At 43.4% G+C, this 25,533-nt stretch overlaps 1 protein-coding gene across 3 annotated transcripts in view; it reads right to left on the bottom strand.

Moving 5' to 3' along the window:
* Positions 1 to 25,533, bottom strand: part of ADGRA2 (adhesion G protein-coupled receptor A2) — a 273,188-nt gene that overhangs the window by 76,557 nt on the left and 171,098 nt on the right. For all 3 annotated transcript variants that reach the window (XM_029603893.1, XM_029603894.1, XM_029603895.1), the window contains 4 exons: positions 21,843 to 21,914; positions 19,411 to 19,482; positions 5,669 to 5,740; positions 2,629 to 2,792 (listed from right to left, as the gene is read on the bottom strand). In XM_029603893.1, coding sequence (XP_029459753.1) covers positions 2,629 to 2,792; positions 5,669 to 5,740; positions 19,411 to 19,482; positions 21,843 to 21,914 — 380 coding nt within the window. The remainder of the gene's footprint in view (positions 1 to 2,628; positions 2,793 to 5,668; positions 5,741 to 19,410; positions 19,483 to 21,842; positions 21,915 to 25,533) is intronic.

The raw sequence follows: 25,533 nt of genomic DNA, 5'->3' as shown, positions 1-25,533 counted from the left end.
ACACTACACACATGCTCGCTCTCTCTCTCTCTCACACACATAGGCTCTCAATCACACAATTACACACATGCTCTCTCTCTCACACAGGCTCTCAATCACACTACACACATGCTCGCTCTCTTCTCTCTCTCTCACACACACAGGCTCTCAATCACACAATTATACACATGTTCTCTCTCTCACCAGGCTCTCAATCACACAATTACACACATGCTCTCTCTCTCACACAGGCTCTCAATCACACTACACACATGCTCGCTCTCTCTTCTCTCTCTCACACACACAGGCTCTCAATCACACAATTATACACATGCTCTCTCTCTCACACAGGCTCTCAATCACACTACACACATGCTCGCTCTCTCTCTCTCTCTCACACACATAGGCTCTCAATCACACAATTATACACATGCTCTCTCTCTCACACAGGCTCTCAATCACACTACACACATGCTCGCTCTCTCTTCTCTCTCTCACACACACAGGCTCTCAATCACACAAATGTTCTCTCTCTCACTTATACAGGCTCTCAATCACACACATATGTTCTCTCTCTCACTTACACAGGCTCTCAATCACACAAATGTTCTCTCTCTCACTTACACAGGCTCTCAGTCACACACATATGCTCTCTCTCTCTCTTTCTCTCTCATTCACAGGCTCTCAATCACACAATTACACACATGCTCTCTCTCTCACTCACATGGGCTCTCAATCACACAATTACACACATGCTCTCTCTCTCACTCACATAGGCTCTCATACACACATGCTCTCTCTCTCACACAGGCTCTCAATCACACTACACACATGCTCGCTCTCTCTTCTCTCTCTCTCACACACACAGGCTCTCAATCACACAATTATACACATGTTCTCTCTCTCACCAGGCTCTCAATCACACAATTACACACATGCTCTCTCTCTCACTTACATAGGCTCTCAATCACACAATTACACACATGCTCTCTCTCTCTCACTCACATAGGCTCTCAATCACACAATTTCACACATGCTCTCTCTCTTATACACACAGGCTTTTAATCATACATACACATACTCTTTCCCACTTACACATACAGGTTCTCAATCACACTTACATACATACTCTCAATCACACAAACAGGCTCTGAATCTCACACTTACATACATGCTAACACATATACACACAATCTCAAACACATATGCTCACTCATTCACTCTCTCTCTCCCCACCAAACTAGCAGCAACAGGAAGCGTTCCATTTCACTGGGGCAGGGGGAGCAGCTGGGCTAGCGGGAGACCCACCTGCATGTGCTTGGTAACACACTGGTGTGTCGCGACACACCGGCTGAGAACCGCTGTCCTAGAGGACTTCATTTCCAACTAGAGATGATGGAGACAAGAACACAAGGCAAACTAGCCTAGGATGTCTTCTTCCTAGATTGAGGATGGGATCTCCTGTATGCTTATCCTCCAATTCCTCTGGTGGCAAAAACCCTGCTAAAACTCAAAAGGGGACCATGATCCTTATAGTCCTCTACTGGCTGAGACAGATTTGGTTTCTGTTCCTGTGGGAGATATCAATCAGGAATCCAATCAGATTGGGGAATTTCCCATCACTCAAGATCATGGAATGTTGCATCATCCCAACATCAGGTCCCTAGCCCTCACAGCCTGAATATTGAGATGGGTAGCATTGCTTTCCCTGAATCTGAGGATGTGCTTTGCCCACCTTCTTATTCATTGGAGACATAGAAAGGAGGCTCTCCCTCACTCTCATCTGTGTCTCCTAAAATCTCACGGATTGCCACAATATCCTTGGAATCCACAAACTAAAGGATGTCAAGCATTTTGGCTCTGGACTCTTCCTCCTTCTATAAATCAAATGAAATGACTTCCACCATTCTCTTAACAAAATCAATGAAAGAGAGGTCCTATGGAGGAGACCTGCTTCTTTCCTGTGAAAGAGAGGAATCCAAGAACAGGTAAGCAGCTTTGCTTTTCATTATTGAAGCTTACTAGATACTTGAATGTTTGTACCAAGTTCCCCTCTCTCTTCTTTGTTCTGGAGGGTACCGCTTGATCTCCTCGTCTCTCTATGGACGGTGCAGTCCCCGTGCCATTTTGGTGAATCTCCTTTAATTGACCAGCACCTCATAAATGTTCTTTTCTAGATTAGTTTCCAGAATGAACTCAGTATTCAAGGTGGAGTCTCACTCATATATATATATATATATATATATATATATATACACACACACACACACACACACATATACATATATTAATAGCCAATTCGTTTGTAAAAGTACCCCAGTAATTTGGACTTTTGCTCAGTTTTCTTCTTTCCCTTCGCATTGTTTCTAGTAAAAGAACACAGAGAGTGTAAACAGTGTAGCAGGTGAATTTTACCCTGTGCAGGAGAAATTGCTCCTAGGAGAGGAAGCATGGAAGAGACAGGATTATAGTACCCCACAGATTATTTCTCGTTTTAGAGTAATCTTTTATAAAGATTTCTTTTTTCATAAAAGATTCCAGTTTTACTTCTTACACCCATGCGAGAGCAGTTCAGTAACCCCTCCCTCTCTTTCTCCTCCTTCCCGGCTTCCCAGGTATCATCAGTGGCAAAGTCAACGGGTGACTTACCGCAAGTCAACTGGCCTTCCCCGACATTCTTGAGTGGCCTGTCGTGGAGTGAGCTCGGATACATGCACAGCGTTTTCTCAGAGATCTGAGCCGACTGGTTCTTGGCCCAGGAAAGAACCCACAGCATGTTACAGTCACACGTCAAATATTCACTTGCAAAGTCACTGCAATGACAATTCCACAGCCCTGAGTCAGGAGGAGGGGGAGGAGGTGGCAGAGAAAGGGACATAACCAGGACCTCCTTCAGGAAGCCCCACTAAACAGCAGGATTTAGAACAGACATCAGAGTCCCGCGGCTTGTAAACTAAATGCAGATTAACCCTAGCCCTTTCCAAGCCACAACACAACTAGTGACATCTCTTATTTTCATGGAGTTAAGCCAAAGTTTTCCGCAAGCCTTCAAAAGGTATTTGCATCTCCCCCTTGGGCAGGGAGTGACACTGGAACCCTCTACAGATCAGGTGAGACATCTTAAGCCCGTTTGGCAGCTAAATAGAGGGGTTTTCAATTTCCAATGCTGTCACACTCTCACTAGTACTGGATTCATGACAACAAATATCAAGGCCCCTTCATCCAAGGAGGGGACAATATTGCACTTGATGCAAAACTCTGCAAAGAGTTCTCTGTGGCTGGATCCTTCCCAGCAGCCAATCAGCTGAAATCATAAGTCTAAATAGGGCTGGAAAGATCAGGGATTGGTCCCCATCATCTGGCTGACTATTTTGTTTTCTGAATGTGACAGCCAATGGGATAGAGCCTCCTGCAGCTGGCTCCATTTATATTTAGTGTAATCCGTATGGTGGTCCTGGTTTTGTCCTACTGCATTAATGAGCTTGTGCTTTCTACTTTTCTCAAGGAAATCATTCCTACATGTCAATGCATGCCATCAGGGTAAAACCAGGACTGGATCAGCAGAAGCTTTAGAAAACATTAAAAAGTGCCAAGAGAGCATCATCTCATAATATCCTGCATAAGGAGGTGGTGAGGTTATGCTTGCAAAGCCCACACATTAAGCCAGAGCTAGGGGGCACTTCCTCGGAAAGAAGCAACATTCAAAAGATGCTCTGCTAAGTGGAGCGGGCTTGGAACATCTGTCCTGCCTAAGGTGTGCGGCCACGTGAACAGAATAGCAGTACAAAAATAAGGGATCAACTAGTTAATGATTAGACCAGAAACATCACTAGTTGATGTAACCTGTATTGGCACAGGATTAATTCCCAATATTTGAAGTTGTATAGTAAAAGTAAAATATTCTTTCTATTATCATATAATTAAAATTACTATCACAATTTAGATAGTTTATAGTAATGACTGTAGAAAAAGTTTTCGTATCGAAAGATAAGACCTCAGCACCGGCATAGAATCTGATATTTAACAGAAACTAATTGACCGGTCGGTACAATCACTGGTCTATTATCTCTCTTTTCTTTTTTTGAAAACCAGTCTCTCAAATTTTCCATGAAAGTGCTGAAACGTGCATTGAAACTGTATATTACACACATTGCAACTTCTTCAAAATGTTAGACTTGAGCTTTAAACCGTGGAGGTTTTGAGCTATCGGGTTTTTTTTTTGGTAAGACCAGTCTCTCAATTTTCCATTAAAGTGCTGAAACGTGCATTGAAACTGTATATTAAACACATTGCAACTTCAAAGTGTTGGACTTGAGCTTTAAACCATGAAGGTTTTTGAGCTATCGAACTTGAAGTTAAACTGTGGTAGTTTTGAATTGTGCCGCCCGACTGAGCATTTGCAAAGCAGCAAAATTACTTTTAAATTTCTTGTCCTCCCACGTGGAGAGTTACTGTCCCGACATGAGTGTTAGAGATGTGAATCAGAACCGGAATTGGTTCCGATTCCGGGTTCGGGGACTATCGGGAAATTTTTTGCCTGCTGTCCGATCGGTTTTGGTTTTTTTTATCGGCTGCGCCTGAGCTGATAAACAAAAAACCCACCCCAACCCTTTAAAACACATCCTTTAGCTTCCCCCACCCTCCCGACCCCCCCCCCCAAACCTTTTTAAAAGTACCTGGTGGTCCAGTGGGGGTCCCGGGAGCGATCTCCCGCTCTTGGGCCATCGGCTGCCACTAATCAAAATGGCGCCGATGGCCCTTTGCCCTTAGCATGTGACAAGGTATCCGTGCCATTGGCCGGCCACTGTCACATGGTAGGAGCAATGGATGGCCCGCACCATTTTGTCGGGACAGTAACTCTCCATGTGGGAGGACAAGAAAATTAAAAGTAATTTTGCTCGCTTTGCAAATGCTCAGTCGGGCGGCACAGTTCAAAACTACCACAGTTTAACTTCAAGTTCAATAGCTCAAAAACCTTCACGGTTTAAAGCTCAAGTCCAACACTTTGAAGTTGCAATGTGTGTAATATACAGTTTCAATGCACGTTTCAGCACTTTAATGGAAAATTTGAGAGACTGGTTTTCAAAAAAAGAAAAGAGAGATAATAGACCAGTGATTGTACCGACCGGTCAATTAGTTTCTGTTAAATATCAGATTCTATGCCGGTGCTGAGGTCTTATCTTTCGATACGAAAACTTTTTCTACAGTCATTACTATAAACTGACTACAATGTCATAGTAATTTTAATTATATGATAATAAAAAGAATATTTTAATTTTACTATACAACTTCAAATATTGGGAATTAATCCTGAGCCAATATAGGTTACATCAACTAGTGATTTTTCTGGTCACGTAAACAGAATGCCAGTGCCAAGGAGGAGTGTGCCACATCTCTGGGGCCAAAAACCTCACTGAGTGACTTTCAACAATGCTCAAAGCATGGAGAGTAGCCACAGAAATGCTCTCGGTACAGGCAGTGGTATAAAAATAATAACAATTGTCATAATAAAATGTGTCCGACTTAGTTCTGGAGAAGCAAAGAGTAACCATGGAAGCAATAGATGCAGCAGGAAGAAGAAATACGGAGGGTGGTAGGGAGGGAAGACAGAAGGAGGGAGGGAAGGAGAAAAGAGCACAGGAGGGCACTGGCATGCTCTTGTTTTAGTAGATCCTTGTGAAATACTCACACAGCTTTAAGAGACATCAGTTCATCAAAGAGACCTGGTTGGAGACTGGAGAAAATGTTCCCTGACATGTTCCTGTCAAAGAAGAGACAAAATAGACCTTTGAAGCAGTCCAGAGCTGTGACAGATAAACCCTGAGAAGTAAAAAGGGAAGCGTAATGGAGGCTCAGCCAGGAAATGATTAAGTACCAGCAGTTGGAAAACGCATAAAGGATGCCAAGCAGGAAACCTAGGCTTGAACTCCAATCATGAAACCTTTGGGACAGGGGCATGGTAATAATGTGAATCTTGCACAATACTATTGGTGACTTACAGGTCTGGATTTACGCAATAGGCATACTAGGACCTTGCCCAGTGTGGCAAAGATCCTGCCCTGCAACCTTCCAGTTCCATCTTCCTGCCAAGCATCACTGCCAGCCCCAGCTGCCCTGCAGTCCGACTGAAATCCTGCCTCCTTCCTCTAGCTTGGCTTCCGATTCTTTTCCGCCCCTATCAACCTGAAAGCTGAGGCTCCGGTACGGGCACTGCTCTTCTGACAAGACAGGGTGCACTGTGCAGAAGGCTCTGATTATGTAGTCCAATGCTCACAAGCTCGGTCTGCCATACAGGAGCCTAGAGCAGGAAGGGACACTGCACTTCCTGTGAGTGCCAGACCGTGAGCTTACAAAGAGGATAACTACAAAATCTGTTTGCTCATGCCATAGTCACATGTATATGGGTGCGTACAAATTTGCTAAAGTATTTTATAATCTGCATACGAATGCTATACGTAGGTTATAAAATACAAGTACATATGCATGCAAACATGCTCGTGTATGTGAAAGACGCAAGCCACGCACGTTCAAACTTATCTGTATAAATAGCAGCATTTAGCCGGATAAGTCTGAAAAGCGCTATTTGTCCGTCTAAGTATCGCTTTTCGGACTTATCTAGTATGTAAGATAGTCAGATAAGTAAAAAAAAATAAAATAAAATTCTACTTAGCCGGATAAATCAGATAGCTGGATAAGTTTAAAAACGCTGCTTATCTGGCTATTTGTTTTAGCTGGATAAGTAGTGCTCTTTTGACTTATCTGGGTATCTAACTTAGTTCCTGATTTACTAAGGGTTTTTCCCGTAGACACAAAATAGGAGAAAAGCCTTGATGAATCTGGCCCTTAGCCAGATAAGTAGTCTTCTAAGACTTATCCTGCTAAGTAGCACTTTTTTCCAGATTTATCCAGCTATCTTACATACAGGTCGATACAGTAAAGTGTGCTCCGTCGGAGCGCACTGTCAGCCTGCTCTGGACGCGTGTTTTCCCTTACCCCTTATTCAGTAAGGGGAGGAAAACACGCGGCCCACCCGGAGCACCTAATAGCGCCCTCAACATGCAAATGCATGTTGATGGCCCTATTAGGTATGCGCGCGGGATCCAGTAAGTAAAATGTGCAGCCAAGCCGCACATTTTACTCTAAGAAATTAGCGCCGACCCAAAGGTCGGCGCTAATTTCTTCCGGCGCCAGGAAAGTGCACAGAAAAGCAGTAAAAACTGCTTTTCTGTGCACCCTCCGACTTAATATCATAGCGATATTAAGTCGGAGGTCCCCAAAAGTAAAAAAAAGTAAAAAAAAAAAATAAAAAAATTTGAATTCGGCCCGCGGCTGTCGGGCCGAAAACCGGACGCTCAATTTTGCCGGCGTCCGGTTTCCGAGCCCGTGGCTGTCAGCGGGCTCGAGAACCGACGCCGGCAAAATTGAGCGTCGGCTGTCAAACCCGCTGACAGCCGCCGCTCCAGGCCAAAAGGAGGCGCTAGGGACGCACTAGTGTCCCTAGCGCCTCCTTTCCCTCGTTTTTCCCGCGTCACCTCATTTAAATACTGTATCGCCCGAACCGGCGAAGGGCTGGTGCGCGCGCCGGGAGAGCGGGCGTTCGTCCACTCTCCCGCGGTCTTACAGTATCGACCTGTTAGTCGGATAAGTCCGAAAAGCGCTACTTAGACAGACAAGTAGTGCTTTTCAGACTTATCCGGCTAAGTAGTGCCTGCTGCTACTTATTTTTATTTTTATTTATTTATAGGTTTTTATATACCGATAGCCGTTTGCACATCGTATCGGTTTACAGATAACTAAAACTTTTTGACAGTGTCATTATACAGAACTTTTGGCACTGCCATTACATAGAACAGTAAACTCTGCATACAAGAGATAAACATCAACAAACAGTAACTGGGTAACTATTTACAGGGAACTTTCCTCAACTGGGAGCAGATGAGGGAAAATTAACAAGAGCACATTGTGAAGGTAATACATGGAAAGCATTGTAAACAAATCAGGAGGTCATCGGGGAGAAGGTAATTGAGAGAAAAAGTCAGCAGAAGCACATTGTAAAGGGTGATACAGGGAATGCATTATACACAGCTTAGGGGGTCATCAGGAGGATGGTGGTTGAGAGAGGGGTAGGCCTGTAAGAATAGCCAGGTTTTTAGCTTTTTTTTGAATTTGGGTGTTGATGTTTCAGTGCGCAAGTCTGGGGGCATAGAGTTCCACAGGATGGGGCCGGCCAGGGAAAAGGCTCTGTTCATTGTGGAAATAAGTTTAGTGGATTTGATAGAGGGGGTACGGAGTGTCCCTTAGTCGGATAAACCGGAATTTAGCCGGATAAGTGTGCGCAAATAATATTCGCACATATTTTTTTTTATGTTTAAATATATTTATTATTGAAACACAAAACAACCAATACAGATCATTGGTAACATACTCAGTAAATAGAGTAACATCAAATTAACAAACAAACAGGATACACAATTATTCAGAATTACAGCTGCCTCAATAGTACATTTTAGTCAGTGTTTTCCCTCTCCCCCCCCCCCTCCCATTGGCAGCAAATTTTTTGATAAACAATTATGGGAATTTACTAGCGTGGCAAACCTCTGCTGTTAGAATTAAAAAGTATAAACATAAGTGGGGAACTCCAAGACCTTCCGCGATACCTTACTCAATACATAGATTTCAACATCATGAATCAAACATTAAACATTAAACGGAGACAGTGCTCCTTACCCCTGGCTGTCCAGCCAGCTAACATAGGGCTGCCATTTGAGAAAGGGTTGCAGCCTGTTGTGATGTACTGCTGTAAGGCGTGCCATTTGATATGTTGTATACAGCCTGTGGAGTACCTTGGCCAAACTTGGGGTCGCAGTAAGTTTTCAGTGTGCGGCTAGCTCTATTCTAGCTGCAAGAAATACTTGTTGAAGAAAACGCTGGTAACCTTTATTTAGTGTGTCTACAGGTAAATTTAGAAGTATGTGCCACGGTTTCACAGTTAGGGTATATTGTAGGACAGAAGACAGCCATGAGATTATTAGCGGCCAATAATTCTCTAATGCGGGACACTGCCACCACATATGGTAGTACGTGCCCTTGGCGCCACAATTTCTCCAACAGTTCTCAGATGATAATAGTTTAAACCTATGTACATGTACAGGGGTATAGTGCCACCTATATATCATCTTATAGCAGTTCTCCTGCAGGTGAGATGATATGGAACATTTATATGCCGAGATAAAAATAAGATCCCAATCCTTATCCGTAAGTATCTGAGCAAAATCTGCATCCCAGGCCAATTGTTGAAGAAAGTGCCCAGTTATTTTACCATTCAGTAATTTATAAATTTTGGAAATAATGCCATGAATAGTATGAGCATGAGTACAATAATTTTCAAACAAAGAACCAGAGAGTCGTAGCATTCCAGTACGTATCGTCCTTTTGACTGAATGGTACATAAGGGCATACAGCAAAATGTCCACTGACTCCAAATGATAGCAAGAGCACAGTTCCTCCTGAGACATAAGTTTTCCCTGGATTTGTATGTGCTCTAAACAAGTAATACCTGCTTGGACCCACTGTGCGGAGGCCCCCCGTTGCTGATGTATGGGAAGTAGTGCATTGCCAAAAAGATGAGTTAAGAGTGTGTATTGTGCAGAGCCTACCAGAGAAGATCGCCATTGTGACCACACCCTAAAGGTATTGCTAAGCGCGGTCGGTAAGTAATCAACCCCCCGCCAGATGGATTTGGGTTGCCAGGGTAATGCAGACAGAGGTTGATGTCCAGAAAATGTCTGTTCTAGCAATACCCACTGAGGTATGGCAGTCCTTCTGTGTAATGTCACTAGTGCTCGTAACTGGGCAGCACCATAGTACCAAGTTAGATTTGGCACACCGAGACACCCCCCCCCCCCCCCGCCCCTGTTTTTAGGCAAATATAGCGTACTTCTAGTGACTCTCGGCGGTCTTTTCCTCCAAATGAAGCCAAAAATGATTTTTTGCCACAGTTTCAATAAAGAGGACGGGATAAATATCGGTATTGTGGTAAAAAAATATAATAGTCTAGGTAGTACATTCATCTTTATGATGGCAATACGGCCCATCCATGAAAAGGTGTCCCTGGACCAATGACCCAGGTCCTTCTGAATAGAGTTCATTAAGGGCACGTAGTTAAGGGCATGCAGCTGGCTAGCATGACCCCCAATGCTTACCCCCAAATATTTCAGTGCTTTGGGAGCCTATTTAAAAGGAAATTGTTGTTGAAGAATGGACGCCTCCAATATTGGGAGATTGACATTAAGAATCTCTGACTTCTCATAATTTACTTTTAGCCCAGAGACCGCACTAAAAGCTGACAATTCAGTCATGACTCCCTGCAAGGAGTTGGCTGGTCAGTCAGAGTGAGCATGATGTCATCAGCAAATAAAGAAATTTTAAAGTGGTGTCGATCTCTCTCAATGCTTCGTATATTAGAGGCTGCTCTAATACGAGTTGTGAAGGGTTCCAAAAATAATGCAAAAAGTAAAGGTGATAACAGGCAACCTTGTCTTGTGCCCCGCTCTATAGAGAACATGTTACCGTAACCACCATTAATCTTAACTCGAGCAGATGAGAGATCATATAATTTCAATATCCAATTAATAAAATGGGTACCAAATCCCATGTGCCTGAGCGTGTCAAATAGAAAAGGCCAATGAACTAAGTTGAACGCCTTTTCGGTGTTGAGGGAGAGTAGTATAGCCAGAGTAGAGATATGATGGACAAGATATACAATGTCCACTATTCTGCGAACGTTGTCGGCTGCCATGCGACCAGGGACAAAGCCAACCTGATCAGAGTGGACAAGGTCAGGTAAAACTCCATTTAACCGTGCAGCTAGCACCCTGGCCAATATTTTCAGATCCAGATATATCAAGGAAATCGGCCGATATGAGCCGCATACTTCTGGGTTTCTACCGGGTTTGGCTATAACAGATATCCCAGCTGTATTATTAGCACCCTGTGCTAGTCGATCATCCCCTCGTAATGAATTAAACATATCCGTAAGGGGTGCTGTCATGGTAGTAGATAATTTTGTATAATAAGCTGTGGTAAAACCGTCCAACCCAGGGGCTTTTCCCAGTTTTAGATTTTTTATGGCTCCCTGGACTTCCAGAGTTGTAACTGGTTTATCCAGGAGCTCCTGGCTGACCTTCGAGAGAGTTTAAAAAATCAACCCTGGCGAGATAATTTTGTATGCTGGAGCTCCCTATTGTTTTATCAGAGGCATATAGAGTGGCATAGAAATCCGTAAAGGATTGTCTGATCCCTGTCGAAGATGTTTCCAATTTCCCTCCAGAATTGCATACCTTAGCAACCAAGGTGCGAGCTCTAGCAGCTTTCAGTTTTTGAGCTAGATATCTACCTGCCTTGTTACCCCCCTTCATAAAAGTGTTGTTTTAGCATGGATAGATGATGGCTTATAGCCTCATCATCCAATGCTTTAACTGAATCCCGAACCCTTACTATTTTTTTGTAGACACGCTGGGATAGTGTAGGCGTATGTTGCTTTGTTAGTACATCTAACTCTAGTAAAAGAGACGATCGGGTAGCTTCTCTCTCTTTATTGCAATGTGCCGCACGCGCTATTAAAAGACCACGGGCCACTGCCTTTGAACATTTCCATTGCGTAGAATAGGGCATGCCTGCTGTCTTGTTAAGCCTAAAATATTCTTGCACTTGATGCTCAAGATTCCGAACAAAGACATCATCTTTCAATAGACTATCATTGAGCTGCCAGGTTTGAAGCCCAGTATCAGAATCTTGCAATTTGACCTCTATCCAAATGGGGGCATGGTCAGACCATGTGATGTTTTCAATTCCTACGTTTGGCACCGCATTCTGATAGGTCCCACTTATGAATAGATAATCAATGCAGGAGTATGAATTATGAGGTTTGGAAAAAAAGGTATATATCCCAACCTCCTTCCTTCACCCTCCACTCCCACACTACCCATTGCTCATTCCCAGTCAATTCTTTGATAAGCTATTCAGCTCCAAACTTTCTGCAGCCATAACATTAATTTCATCAATGCAATCACCATTATTGTCTCCTCAAGACATACTATTGTAACCATTATTGAACAGTAGGGATCTCATGGCCGATCTGCCTCCCACTCATGTTGATCGGAGCTACTTACTCTGAGCTGTTTATTTAATGGTATTCTATGTTTATCTGTTACTGTAAATAAGCCATGTTTAACGTTTTCAATGTAAAAAGTTTTAAAGTTTTAATGCAATGTTATGTAAATTTTAATGTTTTAATGTAAAAAGCCCTGGCCAGACAAGCCCCGGGCGAGTTCCCGTTCTCTGTAAACCGGATTGATTTGTATCTCATACAGGAATTTCGGTATAGAAAAATTAAAAATAAATAAATAAATAAATATATGAACGGGATCTAGGAAATCTCTGGTGCCAGATGTCAATTAAACTCCATTTCTCCAAGAATTCACGCCAGGCAGTCCCTAGACTCCTAGAAGTGGTGCTCTTAGTTGAGCTATCTAGTTTAGGGTCCCGTGTGGCATTAAAGTCACAGCCTACAATGAGTTCGCCTTCAGCAAATTGGTTAAGTATTCGATCCAAATGTACTAGAAATGCCTTCTGGTTCGTGTTAGGAAAATAAACATTAAGGAGAGTAAAAATGTTGGCACCCACCCGTAATCTAAGTAAAATGTATCTACCACTGGGATCAATATATTTGAACAATAGCTCATGAACCAGTGAGTTAGCAATCAAAATACCCACCCCTGCGTATTTGGAATTTTTAGTGCTGGCAGCCCAATGTGCGCACGTGTACTGTGGGAATTTAAGTAGTGATTCGTGATGTTTCCTTAAATACGTTTTTTGCATGAAGGCCACTATTGCATGCTGAAATTGTAACTCTTTCTTTAATAATAACCTTTTCCTTGGGGTGTTCAACCCCTTCACATTAAGTGACCAGATACGTGACATCATCATGATACCTATAGGAATTTAGGTGACTGTGATATGCGCCCTCCCTAACTGTGTTAAATGTAGCCATGCATCTTAGGTCCCATCCCCCCAGAATGTAGCTTCTCCCATACACAAGTAAAGAGTATTTCCCCACATCATCCCAATACATATCCCAAAAAGAAAAAATCTTTGCTGCCATACCCTCGAACTGAAAATCATTCCAATAACCTATCTTGGAATGATTAACTCTGGGGAATACCGGCAGATCAAGGAAGTCAGATCTTCCACCGCCCTCCCCCCCCTCACAAGCACACATGCTATACAACTTATAATGTGAAAAAAGAATAAAAGTCATTAGGTAGCATAATTAGAAAAGTCCCGTCCAACCTTGAAAAAGATGTAAAAACCCCGAACCAATGAAGAACAAATGTCTCTATATAACACTATGGAATATACCGACTTGTAACTGAAGTAAACTGCCAGACCGGCCAAAAATCCATCCATCGAGCACTCTTACCAAGAACATGGTCATAGAGACAGAACATCAGCCTTGTTCGTTGGTAGATGATCGTTGCGCGTCTGACTGCCGGCGCAGGCGTTTGTCTCCCTTCCTGGCCCTTTGCCATCGAGGGTGTGCATCCATCTTATGAGCAGTCGCGGCCATCTTGGGAGCCTGAAAAGTGATATTGAGCTGCACCTGCTGAAAGATTTCTGTGGCCTCCTCCAACGACTTAATGTGGTAAGTAATCCCCTTCACCTGGAATTGCAAGCCGAAGGGAAAGGTCCACCGATATTTAATCTGACACTCCTATAGATTATTAGTGACCTCGCGTAGTTCATATCTTCGACTTAATGTTGCTGGGGCTAAATCTTGAAAAATTGTGATGCTGATATTTTTCCATTTGATATCTTTCTGTTGGCGCGCTGCTTCGTAGGCCCTCGTTTTTTGAAGATAGTCATGGAAGCAAATGATAATGTCCCACGGGCGCGTGTCGAACGTTTCCCAAGCGCGCGGTGGGCCCTGTCCAGCCGTATATCCGAAGGTGCGGGGGATCAGATCATTCGAGCCCAGATCCTTACCGGATAGGATAAAGGTGCAAATTTGCTGGGCGATATTGTTTGCATCCGCAAAATCAGCATTATCCGGTACTCCTCTGATGCGCAAGGCTGCGCCGAGCCGCTGACTACGATTTTCAAGATCTTCAAGTTTGTTGAAAAGAAGCAATATTTTGGATTGAAAAGCTGTGTGCTGTGCTGCGATTTGATTAAGAGATTCTCCATGTTGCTCAACCCTCGTATCGATTTCATCAACCCTAGTCCCGAGTGCATTGAGGTCCTCTTTGAGGTCGGCTACGGCGGCCATGATGTCGGATTTGTGCTGACGCATGTCCGACCTCAGCTGGATAAACCAGTTTCTTATCTCATCTCGGGACAACGCATCAGGGTTATCGCCGTTGTCGATAGGCGAATTGGACCCTCCAGCATCTGAAGGTGTTTCGGGTAAGTCTTGACTTTGTTCCGCCTGCACACCCTGCGTAGGCCCAGGATCTGCAATCATCTTGCTATATGAAAACTGTCTTAAATCTGCAGTTTTCCTTTTCGCTGCCATCGCGCTAATAAAAAGGGTGATTTATGACCGGGAATACTCGATTTCACGACGTGCGATGGCTTTTTTTGCTATTTTAGACGAAGATTAGTGCTTGTGAGGGACGGAGCCCAAGTATCAGACGTCCGCCTCCATCAACCGCCGAAGAGCGCCCCCCCCATTCGCACATATTTTTACTTTACATTTTAAAGGGATACACACATAGATTTTGCCTGCATTATTTAAATGCATTTACCCCCATAAGTAGGCTTTACATGCATAACTGGGGATTTTCTAACATGCAGCAATGAAAAAACAGTTTTACCAAACACAACAGTCTACCAATTCTCCCGGTCCAATTGCAGCTCCTGCTCTTCAGCCGGAAGTCCCCCATTTCACCCAGACCCCCCCCATCCACTTATGTTTTCATTTTTAAGAAGTTAGCACCAATATGCGCAAGTAAGATGCCAAATTTAAATGCATAAATTGCTTATAAAATAGCAACTTGCTTGCATAAATGTTGGTCCCTCCCCAGAATGCCCCTGGCCCGCCTCTTCTTTTTAACACACGCAAATTCACTCGCGGGTCCTGATTTCCGCGTGTAGATTTCCGCGCGTAACTTTTGAAAATTAACCTTTTAGTCCCCACCCAGGGCACTCGCTAGCTTGTCAGATGAGTGGCGCTTGTAGCAGAGCCACAGTTTTAAGTTTCGTGGGGCGATGGGACAGCGAGAGGGAAAGAAGAGAAAGTCCGGCTAAAGAGGATGGAAAGTGAATCACTGGGTGGAGGAATGGGGGGGGGGGGGGAGGAAATCACAGGGCTGTGGCAGTGCTACTGGAAGGATGTCCAGCCACCCTAGGCAGTGATCTCTCTCTCCCCCCGATGCCCTGGATTGCACTATCAGCGACCTCGCCTACCTTCACGTCGCATCGCGCGACTCCTTCCCTTTCAAACATGGCGTCTTCCTATCGACCTATGGCGCCACGCCCCATTCCGGCGCCCTAGGCGGCCATCTGGTCCACCTGGTACGTCCTGCCGGCCCTGGACTATGGGAACAACAGTCTGCTTGCTGGGGGAGAGTGGTACCTCCATACCTGCAAGGACAGCATTTAGGGGCAGCAGAAGACAAAAATCTGTCTTTCCAAACTATTCACTGCTAACAGTTAGTGTTACTAGTTATTGTACCCCCACGGGAGGCGCTCCCCGCTTCCTCCACCTTTGAAACTCGCTTCCTCCAGAAAAGCATTAGAGTTCCACAGCTGTCATCCATCAGACACAACTCCGGAGCCATTTTTACAGGCATGAGCCGCCTGTCTAGCTTTATTCCGTGTCATTTGATGGTTTCTGTTTCAGATTTGCAAGCAGCCATGCTGAACCTGCTCTTCTGCTGAAGGGGGCTCTTTTTTTGGTTCATGTAATTTGCATGATAGGATTTTTGCAATCTTCAAATGCAGCAAGTGACATGGAAAATGTTTTAATTTTAAAGAGCTCTGGGAACCAGGGATGATTTAAAAAAAAAAAAACAAACAAAAACAGGTCCCTTCTTCAGCACCACAGTATTTGACAGATTTTCCGAAGGCATATAGATCTGGCAGAGTTTTCACTCTGTGGATAGGAAATGACTGAAACCTCGCTCTTTGAGGATTATGAAATTGCAGAGAATGCATCAGAGGAAATGCTGGTACACGGGTCCCATTTTATGGAACTCATTATGATGAGTACCCACTTAGTGCTGAATTACTTGTCCTTCAGGAAATAGGTTAAAACCACCTTATTCTGCTCTTCAAACTAATGGATAATGGATCATCTTTTATTGAAAGAGGAGGAGAGGCCTTGGTTAGTGCACTGGCTATTTCTGATGATCTGTTTTGGAAAGGGTTAGTCCTTAAGGGTTTGGACTTGACAGATAGACAAGGTGGCATGCGCTAGCATGTGTCTTTGTATGTAATGAGTCTCTTAGCGTCAAGGGATTTATATGGATATAGATATAGAGGGTTGCTTGGCAGATTTTAGTGGAATGTATGTTTGGATATACAATTACATTGCAATGTGGATGTATTTTGTTTCCCCGAGTGATATGGTATTTTGTTATGTTTATTGGTTTTGCTACTGAATTCTCCTTTCTGTATTGTCCTCCACTTGCAGCGAACCTTTTGATGTGATAAGTGGTATATAAGCACAAAGAAATATATGCAGAAAGAAATATTACTGCTAGCTGGGCCATGTGTTTGAACATGTAATGGGAAAAACAAACAGTGATCAATCTGCATAGAGATACAAAGTGACCCCAAAACATTACGAAATGTGGGTGTGCAGGGCAAAGTGGCACCAAGGACAAGGGCTGCTTTTATTGTCTCCCCCCTCTTTTGACCCTGAATACTCGGGGGAAGGGCAGTGAAGTGCCCCCACAGCAGGGAACTAGCTTTTTTAATGCCCCACACCAACAATTACTCTGCTCCCCCCCCCCCCCCCCCTCCTTGTTCTGTTTATTTTTAAACTTTACTTTTGTTGTTTTTCCAATCAGGGCCAGTGCAAGGGTGTTAGGCAACCTAAGAAACCTTACATACAGCCTTGTGCCCTACCCTTCCCCTGCTCCCCCGTGGCCCTCTCCACACGCAACTGAAAATCCCGCATTTACAATAAAAGATTTTATATGAAAAGGAGTATTCAAAGCACAGTCTTCCAAAGTAAAAATATCGCTAACAACAGCATGTATATTCTACTTGCATGCACTGCTGAGGTGCCAACCAGAAAGCAACACTTGGAACCCATATGGTATTAGGTTTAATGTAACACGTGCTGGGTGCGGGCGTGGCCCTGGGAAAGCCATGAGTTTAATTTAGTTTAAATGTTTCTTGATTAATCACAACGTACTACATTATAACTCAGTGCACAACAATAATTTATGAAAACTAACAGACCACCAAAACCATAAAAAATGCAATATATAAAAACAAGGAAAAATGGCTAAACAAATTACAAATAATATTAAAAACCTAAGTAAAAATGACCTAAAAATAAACCCCTACTATCCGAATCTAAAATTATCAAAAGCCTGAATCAGTAAATCTAGCTCAAAATGACTTAATTAAATGGGAAAAACTTTCAAAAAAAGAAAAGCAAAGCAGACTTTCTAAATTTTGATAATCTTATTCGAGGTGCAAGAAAAGCGGCAATGAATTCCAGAAACAAGGAGCCAAATAGGAAAAACTAATTTCCCTGGTTCTTATCTCTTGATGAGGGGAAATAAGACTCGAGAGGTATGAAGGTGTTTCCAAGCTCAAGGCTTTAAAAGTCAGGCATCCCATCTTGAATATAATATAGTAAATCTCCCATACCAAAACAGAACTAACTGTCAACACTCAAAAGAGTAACAATCCTACTTATGAAAGGGAACACTGCAAATTTTACACCAGGCCCTAAAACACCAATACACCTCCTATTAGAAAAACAGAACAAGCCAAGCTGCTGTAGATCCCTATACAGAAACTACATATGGCAGAATACCTACTTTGGTCATACATGCAGAACACAGACAGAAACACAGAAAAAACAATATTCCTCATAAAACATCAAACAATAAAATCAAGAAATATAATACATTAGTCAAAATAGTAAAACCATGCTAATAAAAAGAATAAATAGTCAAAACATCTGACAAATAGAACATTCAATAATAAAAACTCATAAATTTTTGGTTTTAATTTCCAAACACTAAAAAAAATGTCAAAACAACAAACACATCAAATAACATACAATAAATAACACTAATAAGATACAAAAAAAATCCCCTGGTTCCCATACTTGGCAACTTCTGATTTCCACTCACTTTGAGTTTATCGTAGAATAATGGAAGAGGGGGACACAAATGTTCTCCTCTCTTTCTCATACACATACGCAACACACTCATTCTCTCACACACATGCTCATTCACATAGTCCTCCCTTTCTCACACATACACACATACTCTCTTTTTCTCTCTCCCTCAAACCAGGCCTCTTTGTGTCTCCTTTCTTTGGCCGCTGGTGGGAAGGACTCCATGGCTGGTGACAGCACATTATAACTGCAACAGCCTACTTCCTACTTCCTCCTCTGCTAGCTCACTATGAAGTTTGGCCTGTGCAAAGCCTGTAGTCTCGCAGGATGTGCTGAGTCTGCATGGATGAAACTTCCTAGTGAGCCAGCGGAGGAGGAAGCAGGCATTTGTTGCAGATAAGAAATGCTGTCGCTGCTTTCATCCTGCTGCAGAAGGACCGCTGAGGACAGGGATGATGGGACAGGAGAGGGTGGATGGAAGGATGCCAGGAGGGTGCAATGCAATTGCAATGCTACCATGCCCTAAATCTTCTCCTGCACAACTGGCCCCCACAGTGGATAATAATTGCATGAGGCAGGTCAGTGGTGAAGTGCCCTTCGGTGCCTATGAACAAGGCCATATTGGTCATAGCATCGCTACAATTACTTGTATGCTTTCTCTTTTTTTCAGTTTTTGCTTCATTTTCCTTGGGAATTTATCACTGTTTATTATAACCAACCAAATGGCAGAAAATCAGTGGGAAAAAACAACTCCTTTTTCTTCCCCAGTGATTATCTCCTGTTTTTATTGACTATAATACATATGGATACATTCTTGGGGGAAAATAAAATAAAAACTGAAAACGAAGGCCTCTGCTTACTAGGTAGTACCAATAGGTCCACATTATTGCAGAATTCCTCCCATCAGATGCTGGGTGTAAGACAATTGTGCACTCGTTCCATGCAGCAGGGTGCGATTTACTTCTGAAGGAGCCTCACTACCCTACGTGGATGAATCTGAGCAGTTCTTTCCTGAACCAGTGAAAGATTTGAACAAGCGTGGCATGCACAGGGTCCTAGGTCCTTACAGTTTAGTGAGGCTGATGAGGCCATGGAAGATTGCTGAGGTCAGGCAGCCAATCCTGTTGTTGGAGATGTCTCTGAAAGTAAAAGAAAAATATAAGAACTAAGAACATAAGAACATGCCATACTGGGTCAGACCAAGGGTCCATCAAGCCCAGCATCCTGTTTCCAACAGTGGCCAATCCAGGCCATAAGAACCTGGCAAGTACCCAAAAACTAAGTCTATTCCATGTTACCTTTGCTAGTAATGGCAGTGGCTATTCTCTAAGTCAACTTAATTAATAGCAGGTAATGGGCTTCTCCTCCAAGAACTTATCCAATCCTTTTTTAAACACATCTACACTAACTGCACTAACCACATCCTCTGGCAACAAATTCCAGAGTTTAATTGTGCATTGAGTGAAAAAGAACTTTCTCCGATTAGTTTTAAATGTGCCCCATGCTAACTTCATGGAGTGCCCCCTAGTCCTTCTATTATCCGAAAGAGTAAATAACCGATTCACATTAACCCATTCTAGACCTCTCATGATTTTAAACACCTCTATCATATCCCCCCTCAGCCGTCTCTTCTCCAAGCTAAAAAGTCCTAACCTCTTTAGTCTTTCCTCATAGTGGAGTTGTTCCATTCCCCTTATCATTTTGGTAGCCCTTCTCTGTACCTTCTCCATCGCAATTATATCTTTTTTGAGATGCAGTGACCAGAACTGCACACAGTATTCAAGGTGCGGTCTCACCATGGAGTGATACAGAGGCATTATGACATTTTCCGTTTTATTCACCATTCCCTTTCTAATAATTCCCAACATTCTGAAATGTGATGGGAAGACAACACAGTATGTAAGGATGTGCACAGAAAAAAATTGTTTTGTTTTTTTAAATTTGTTTTTCAGCTGTTTATTTGGGTTTATTAACCCTCCAACCTCCCTGGAGCTAGCTTACCCCATCTGTGGGTTGCAAGAAGTTGAAATGGGGCAGGAACAACTGCCAGTTACTTCTGCCTTGCCAGGTCCCATTTTCAAAATGGCACCAGCTGGCCCTGAGAGTGTTTTGTTGTGCTTTTCTTGTTGTTTCAATAGATGGTCCCAGGCTAACTGCAGGTATAGGATGGTGTCTGCTACATTAAGTACGATGTTCTAGGGCGATGATCCTGCTAAGGTTGGGTGAGGCCTTTTAAGTCAGGACCCTTCTTAGCTGTACACAGCTAAAGCCATCTTTGAGAGAGATTTCTTGCCTCCCAGGTATGTAGACATGCTACTCTAGAATCTGACACTGGGAACAGCATCCTAACATACAAAATGCTCAGGAGTATGCATATATCCTACACCTTTGATACAGGGAGAGTCATGCCAGTCAAAGAGAATCTGCCTGCTTCTGAGATATGTCACCATCCTGCCTCCTACTTTCATGTGGAGTTGTCTGTCTGAGTTACACTGAAAAACAATCACTTCTTGGCTTTTGGCTAAGATTCAAGCCAAGGACTGAACCATGAGCTAAGAACAGTCCCCTCTTAGCTTTTTGGCTGAGATTGAGAAACTGCACAACACGGAGGGGGGATTACCGCTCTGATGTCCAACCTCACTGGGGACAGGATAATGTAGCAGCCACTGCTAAAGCAGGAAGAATAAGCCTCCTGTTTAAAAAAAATGTATATATATACCTTTACTATAGGTACTAGCCATTCTCTTGGTTATGACCTGAAACTGTGCAAGTACCGTTTCACTTTCATTCAAACAGCAGTTCCAGTGGTAGCCACATAACTGAAGAACGCCGTTTTCAACTCTCTCTAGCCCCTGAAGCAGTCGCGTGTGGTCTGAACACAGGCAGTGTTTGGCGGCACTTCCCACAACTACGGAACACATATTGAACAGAATGCTGTCAAGTAGATCCATCCTGCACTTCCTTTGAGATAAGTGTTACAAATATGTTTTTCCTCCAAAGTTGTGAGACTGTAGACATCGAGAGAATTTTGTCGCTTCACATAAAAGAGACTGAATACAGTTTAGTTGCATATATACAAAAATGTGAAAATATTTATAAACACAAAGTCACTAGAACTGCTGTTTGAATGAAAGTGACTTGCACAGTTTCAGTCATAACCAAGAGAATGGTTAGTACCTATAGTAAAGGTGCCGGACACTAGAGTTTGGTCATCAAGTTATAATACCCTGTATCGATTTTCATTTTCCAGGTATCGGGGCTGTACTTCAGAGGCTTTTTCAGTTATTATAGTTAACACTAAAAAAAAAATACACCAAAAAAAATCCCATGGCCAACTAAATTGTAACCAAGCTGCAGACCCCTGACGTAAGACACCTGAATCTGACATAGCTTAGTGTCAGATTCAGGTGTCTTACGTCTCACTCTGTGACACTTGGTTCTCTGGGCTCCTGGAGGGGCTTAACCGGTAGGGAGAGGACAGAGAAATCCCAACACTTACAGACGTTTCAGTTCCCACAGCCCATGGAAAGCGCCCAGCTCAATGGTGCTGATCAGGTTGTTCTTTAAATCTCTGGAGAGAGAGAGAGAGAGAGAGGGAGAATTTAAAACAGCATCAGAAATATTGATATGTCTTGACACAATGCATAGGCCCAAGCTGGGCTACAGCAGACTTGGATTGAATTACTTGTTTTTCCAAATCCCAGCTCAAGATGAGTTGCAGTTCAAGTATGGTAAGCATGTTGCTGCTCCAGGGGGCTTACACTCTCAGTTTATACCTGAAGCAATGGAGTGACTTGTTCAGGATTTGACCTCTGGCTTCCCTGGGTTTATAGATTTATTTCAAGAACATACATAATCTATAATATATAATAATTGTTAAACAAGAATATGAACGATGATTTTGTAAACCGTTGTGATACCTAAATAAATAAATGAATGAATGAATGAATGAAAAGAATACACTTCTAAATTGCTTATACACAAACTTAAGAATGTATGCCCTCATGAGCAGGGAAGGTGTAGCCAGGTGATTGATATTATATAGTCCTGTGTAGACTAATTTTGGTCCTACTCATGATAAATAAAGCTCTCAGAGCCACCACCACTTCTTGCTATGCTTGGGGCACAGCTTCCCAAACTGTGGCTCGGGACCCCAAACAGGGCCACAAAGCCTTCAGATGGAGTCAGAAGTAGCAGCTTTAGTACTGGAAGTCAGAATGGGGCCTATGAGCCAGCATGGACCTGCAGGCCCTCCAGTGCTCCTATCCCTGCATGCATTTCTATAGTTAACAGGCAGTCCTGCACAAGGAGGGACTGGAGCTGCACTGACACATAGGTCCCACAGTGACTTTCAGTACTAATGCTGCTGCTGCTGCTGCTGGCAGATCACTATCAGGCTTAGGGCCAGCCATGAGGGGATGGGAGGGATGAATGTGCATGGGCCTGTGGAGATTGCCATAGATCCTCTCTCCCAGGGCCAGTGCAAGGGTCTTTAGTGCCCTAGGCAGACCAATGTAATGCTGCCCCTCCCCCAAACCTACCCTCAGTTGAATATGCCTCTCTGAGAGTGGTAGATATATAGAGTTATGGTCACCCTGTTACAGTGCTCTCTCTCTCACACCCACACCCAAGTGAGCAATCTGGGGCTACTGTCACCTCTCTCGTTTTGAAAATGACACCTTTGTGTGCCCTGGCTGCACCCCGCCCACTGATGTCACCCTAGGCGACCGCCTAATCCTGCCTAATGGTCACACCGGCCCTGCTCTCTCCTCACCCACCACTGAGCCTACTCAAGAGAAACATGTTGCCCCTGACATCAGCCTGCCCTCTCTCCTCACCAGTTGTCATCCATCTTTGGCCTGGGACCCAAAGGATGATATTGCCAGAGATCGGGCTAGGGTGATGTTTAGAGAAGGGGTTGCTTGAAGGGAGGGATCAAAAGGTAGGAGAAGTTTGAGTGCTGGATCAGCTAGAGAGGGAATGGCTGTGGAAGGTGAGAGAGGAGGAATGAAAGAAGACTGACTTGTTCTGTAAAGAGGAGCTGGAGGGGTAAGGGGGATCAGGGGAATGTGAGAGGATTAATGGGAGATGAGAGGAGTTGGGGAATGAAAAGGAGAGGATGACAGAGGTTGTGGTTTATAAGAAGGGTTTGGGGTGAGAGATGATCAGCTGGAGGATGTGAAGAGAGCTGATGGGTCTGGGTGGTGAGTGGAGCTGGGGGATATAAGAGGGGTTCAGCTGAAGGGGTGGAAGTTGAGAGAGGGACTCCGCTAGCGGGGATGCAGTTAAGAGACGAGATTGAGGGATAGGCTGGAGGTTGAGAGAAAGGATCAACTAGAGAAGGTGGGAGGATGAGAGGGGAGGGCTTGTTGGAGAGGGATCACAACCCTGCTAAATTGTTTTGGTCCTCTGGGGGTCATGTGAATTTTCAAGTGCTAAAATGGGATTACAATGGCTAAAAATTTGGGAAAGCCTAATTTAGGGTTTCTTGGAAGTCTGATCAAAACTAGCACTGCTTAGCCTCTGACATTTCACAGAATCACTAACCAAGGTGTAATATGAGGACAAGGTGCAAGGCCGAAGACCAAATGATCCTTCAACCCTGATAAAATAGGTTTAAAATAAAAGGATTGCTGGCAAGCTCGGGTTCTTTCAAGGGAAACAGTTTCTGCTAAAGTCTCCTGATGCTTTGTATTATCTGATTCTAAACAGGTAGGGTACCAGAAAAAAACAATTAAGAAATGAAAGATGAATTTGGTTCTATTTCTTGCATCATGCACTTGGAATTCTTTGCTCACACTTCCAGATCAGATTAATCAGGCAACTGCTTTTAGTTATTTAAAATATTTGTATCCCCCCTCGATAATCAGTTCTTGGCAGGTAACAGAAAACATACACAAACCATGAATGCACGAATAACAAACCGAACAAATAAAACATCTAAAACGTAAACAAGAAGGCCAAACAGCTGTGCAACTGTTTGATTGCAAATGCAAATCAATTTATCAATACCATCAGCCAGACCACAGACTACATCTCAGAATAAAAGCTTTGTTAAAAAGGTAGGCCTTCAACTGCTTCCCACAGTGAAGATATGGGGATTCATTCTTGATTTCTCCAGGGGACAGCAAACTTTGTCCTCACAGAGGCAAACACCAGACACAGCATCCTGTAGGGACATTTTTCATGGAAAAAAATTTTTTTTCTACAAAAAGGGTTTCACTGACCTATGCAGTGATCTGAAAAGGTTTGGGATGTTCACCAGCGCTCTTCCTTCCTACTGATACGACATCACAAAAGCTGCCCAAGCAGGCTGCAACATTGACTAAAGCAGTGTTCAAAGCTATCATTTCCAGTACAGACTAATTTATGACGACATCACAAGGAACCAAATACCAGTCAATACTCTTGGCTAGCCAGCTATCCAAAGATGACACGTTGAATGCTGGTATCATACTTTAATTAACTGGAAAGGGATCTCACTTGGCAAGAGATGATGTTGAGTGTATTTTGAAAAACATGAGGAGCAGGACAAGCACCACCAAGCTCCCATGTGCTGAAGACTTGGAAACACTACAGTCTTCCGGGCTGGGTTTTATATTCTGCCAAGAACAATGAACATATGTTTTCCCCAATGGACAGCATTCATCATTACAAACCTATCAGTCTGACCTCTATTGGGGGAGGGGGGGGGGATCTTCTGCCTGGGCTTTGATTTATTACCTTGAGACAAAATTACCTCAACTCCTAGACCTGATCCAAGCAGACATGTCAGAATATTACAGCAAGGGAGAAAAACACTGCATTTAAATATAGAAATTTTACATATAACAGTGATAAATGGAACACAGTGTCCATTTCAAGATTTTTCAAGGCTTTTACTCATCTGCAGCTGGAAATGTTCACATACTACAGTCCCTGGATCAGAGGATCCAGGGACTGTAGTGTTGCAAAGGAGAACCCAGAGGATCCAGAGGCTGCCCTGTTGCAAAGGAGAACCCATCAGCTTCCAAATTACATGTGCAGCTACGCAATGAGATTTCCTTTTAGCTCACAAGGGGGCCGATCCAATACAGTGCGCTCAGCCGAGTGCACTGTTTAACCCGTGGTTTGTGCGGGTTTTGGACGCATGTCCACAAACCCTTATTCTATTAGTGTATTAGCACATCCAAAATACGTGTCCAACAGCC

This window comes from Rhinatrema bivittatum, chromosome 5, assembly GCF_901001135.1.
Source record: "Rhinatrema bivittatum chromosome 5, aRhiBiv1.1, whole genome shotgun sequence".
In the NCBI taxonomy this organism is placed as follows: Eukaryota; Metazoa; Chordata; class Amphibia; order Gymnophiona; family Rhinatrematidae; genus Rhinatrema; species Rhinatrema bivittatum.
This window is presented reverse-complemented; position numbering and strand designations above follow the sequence as displayed.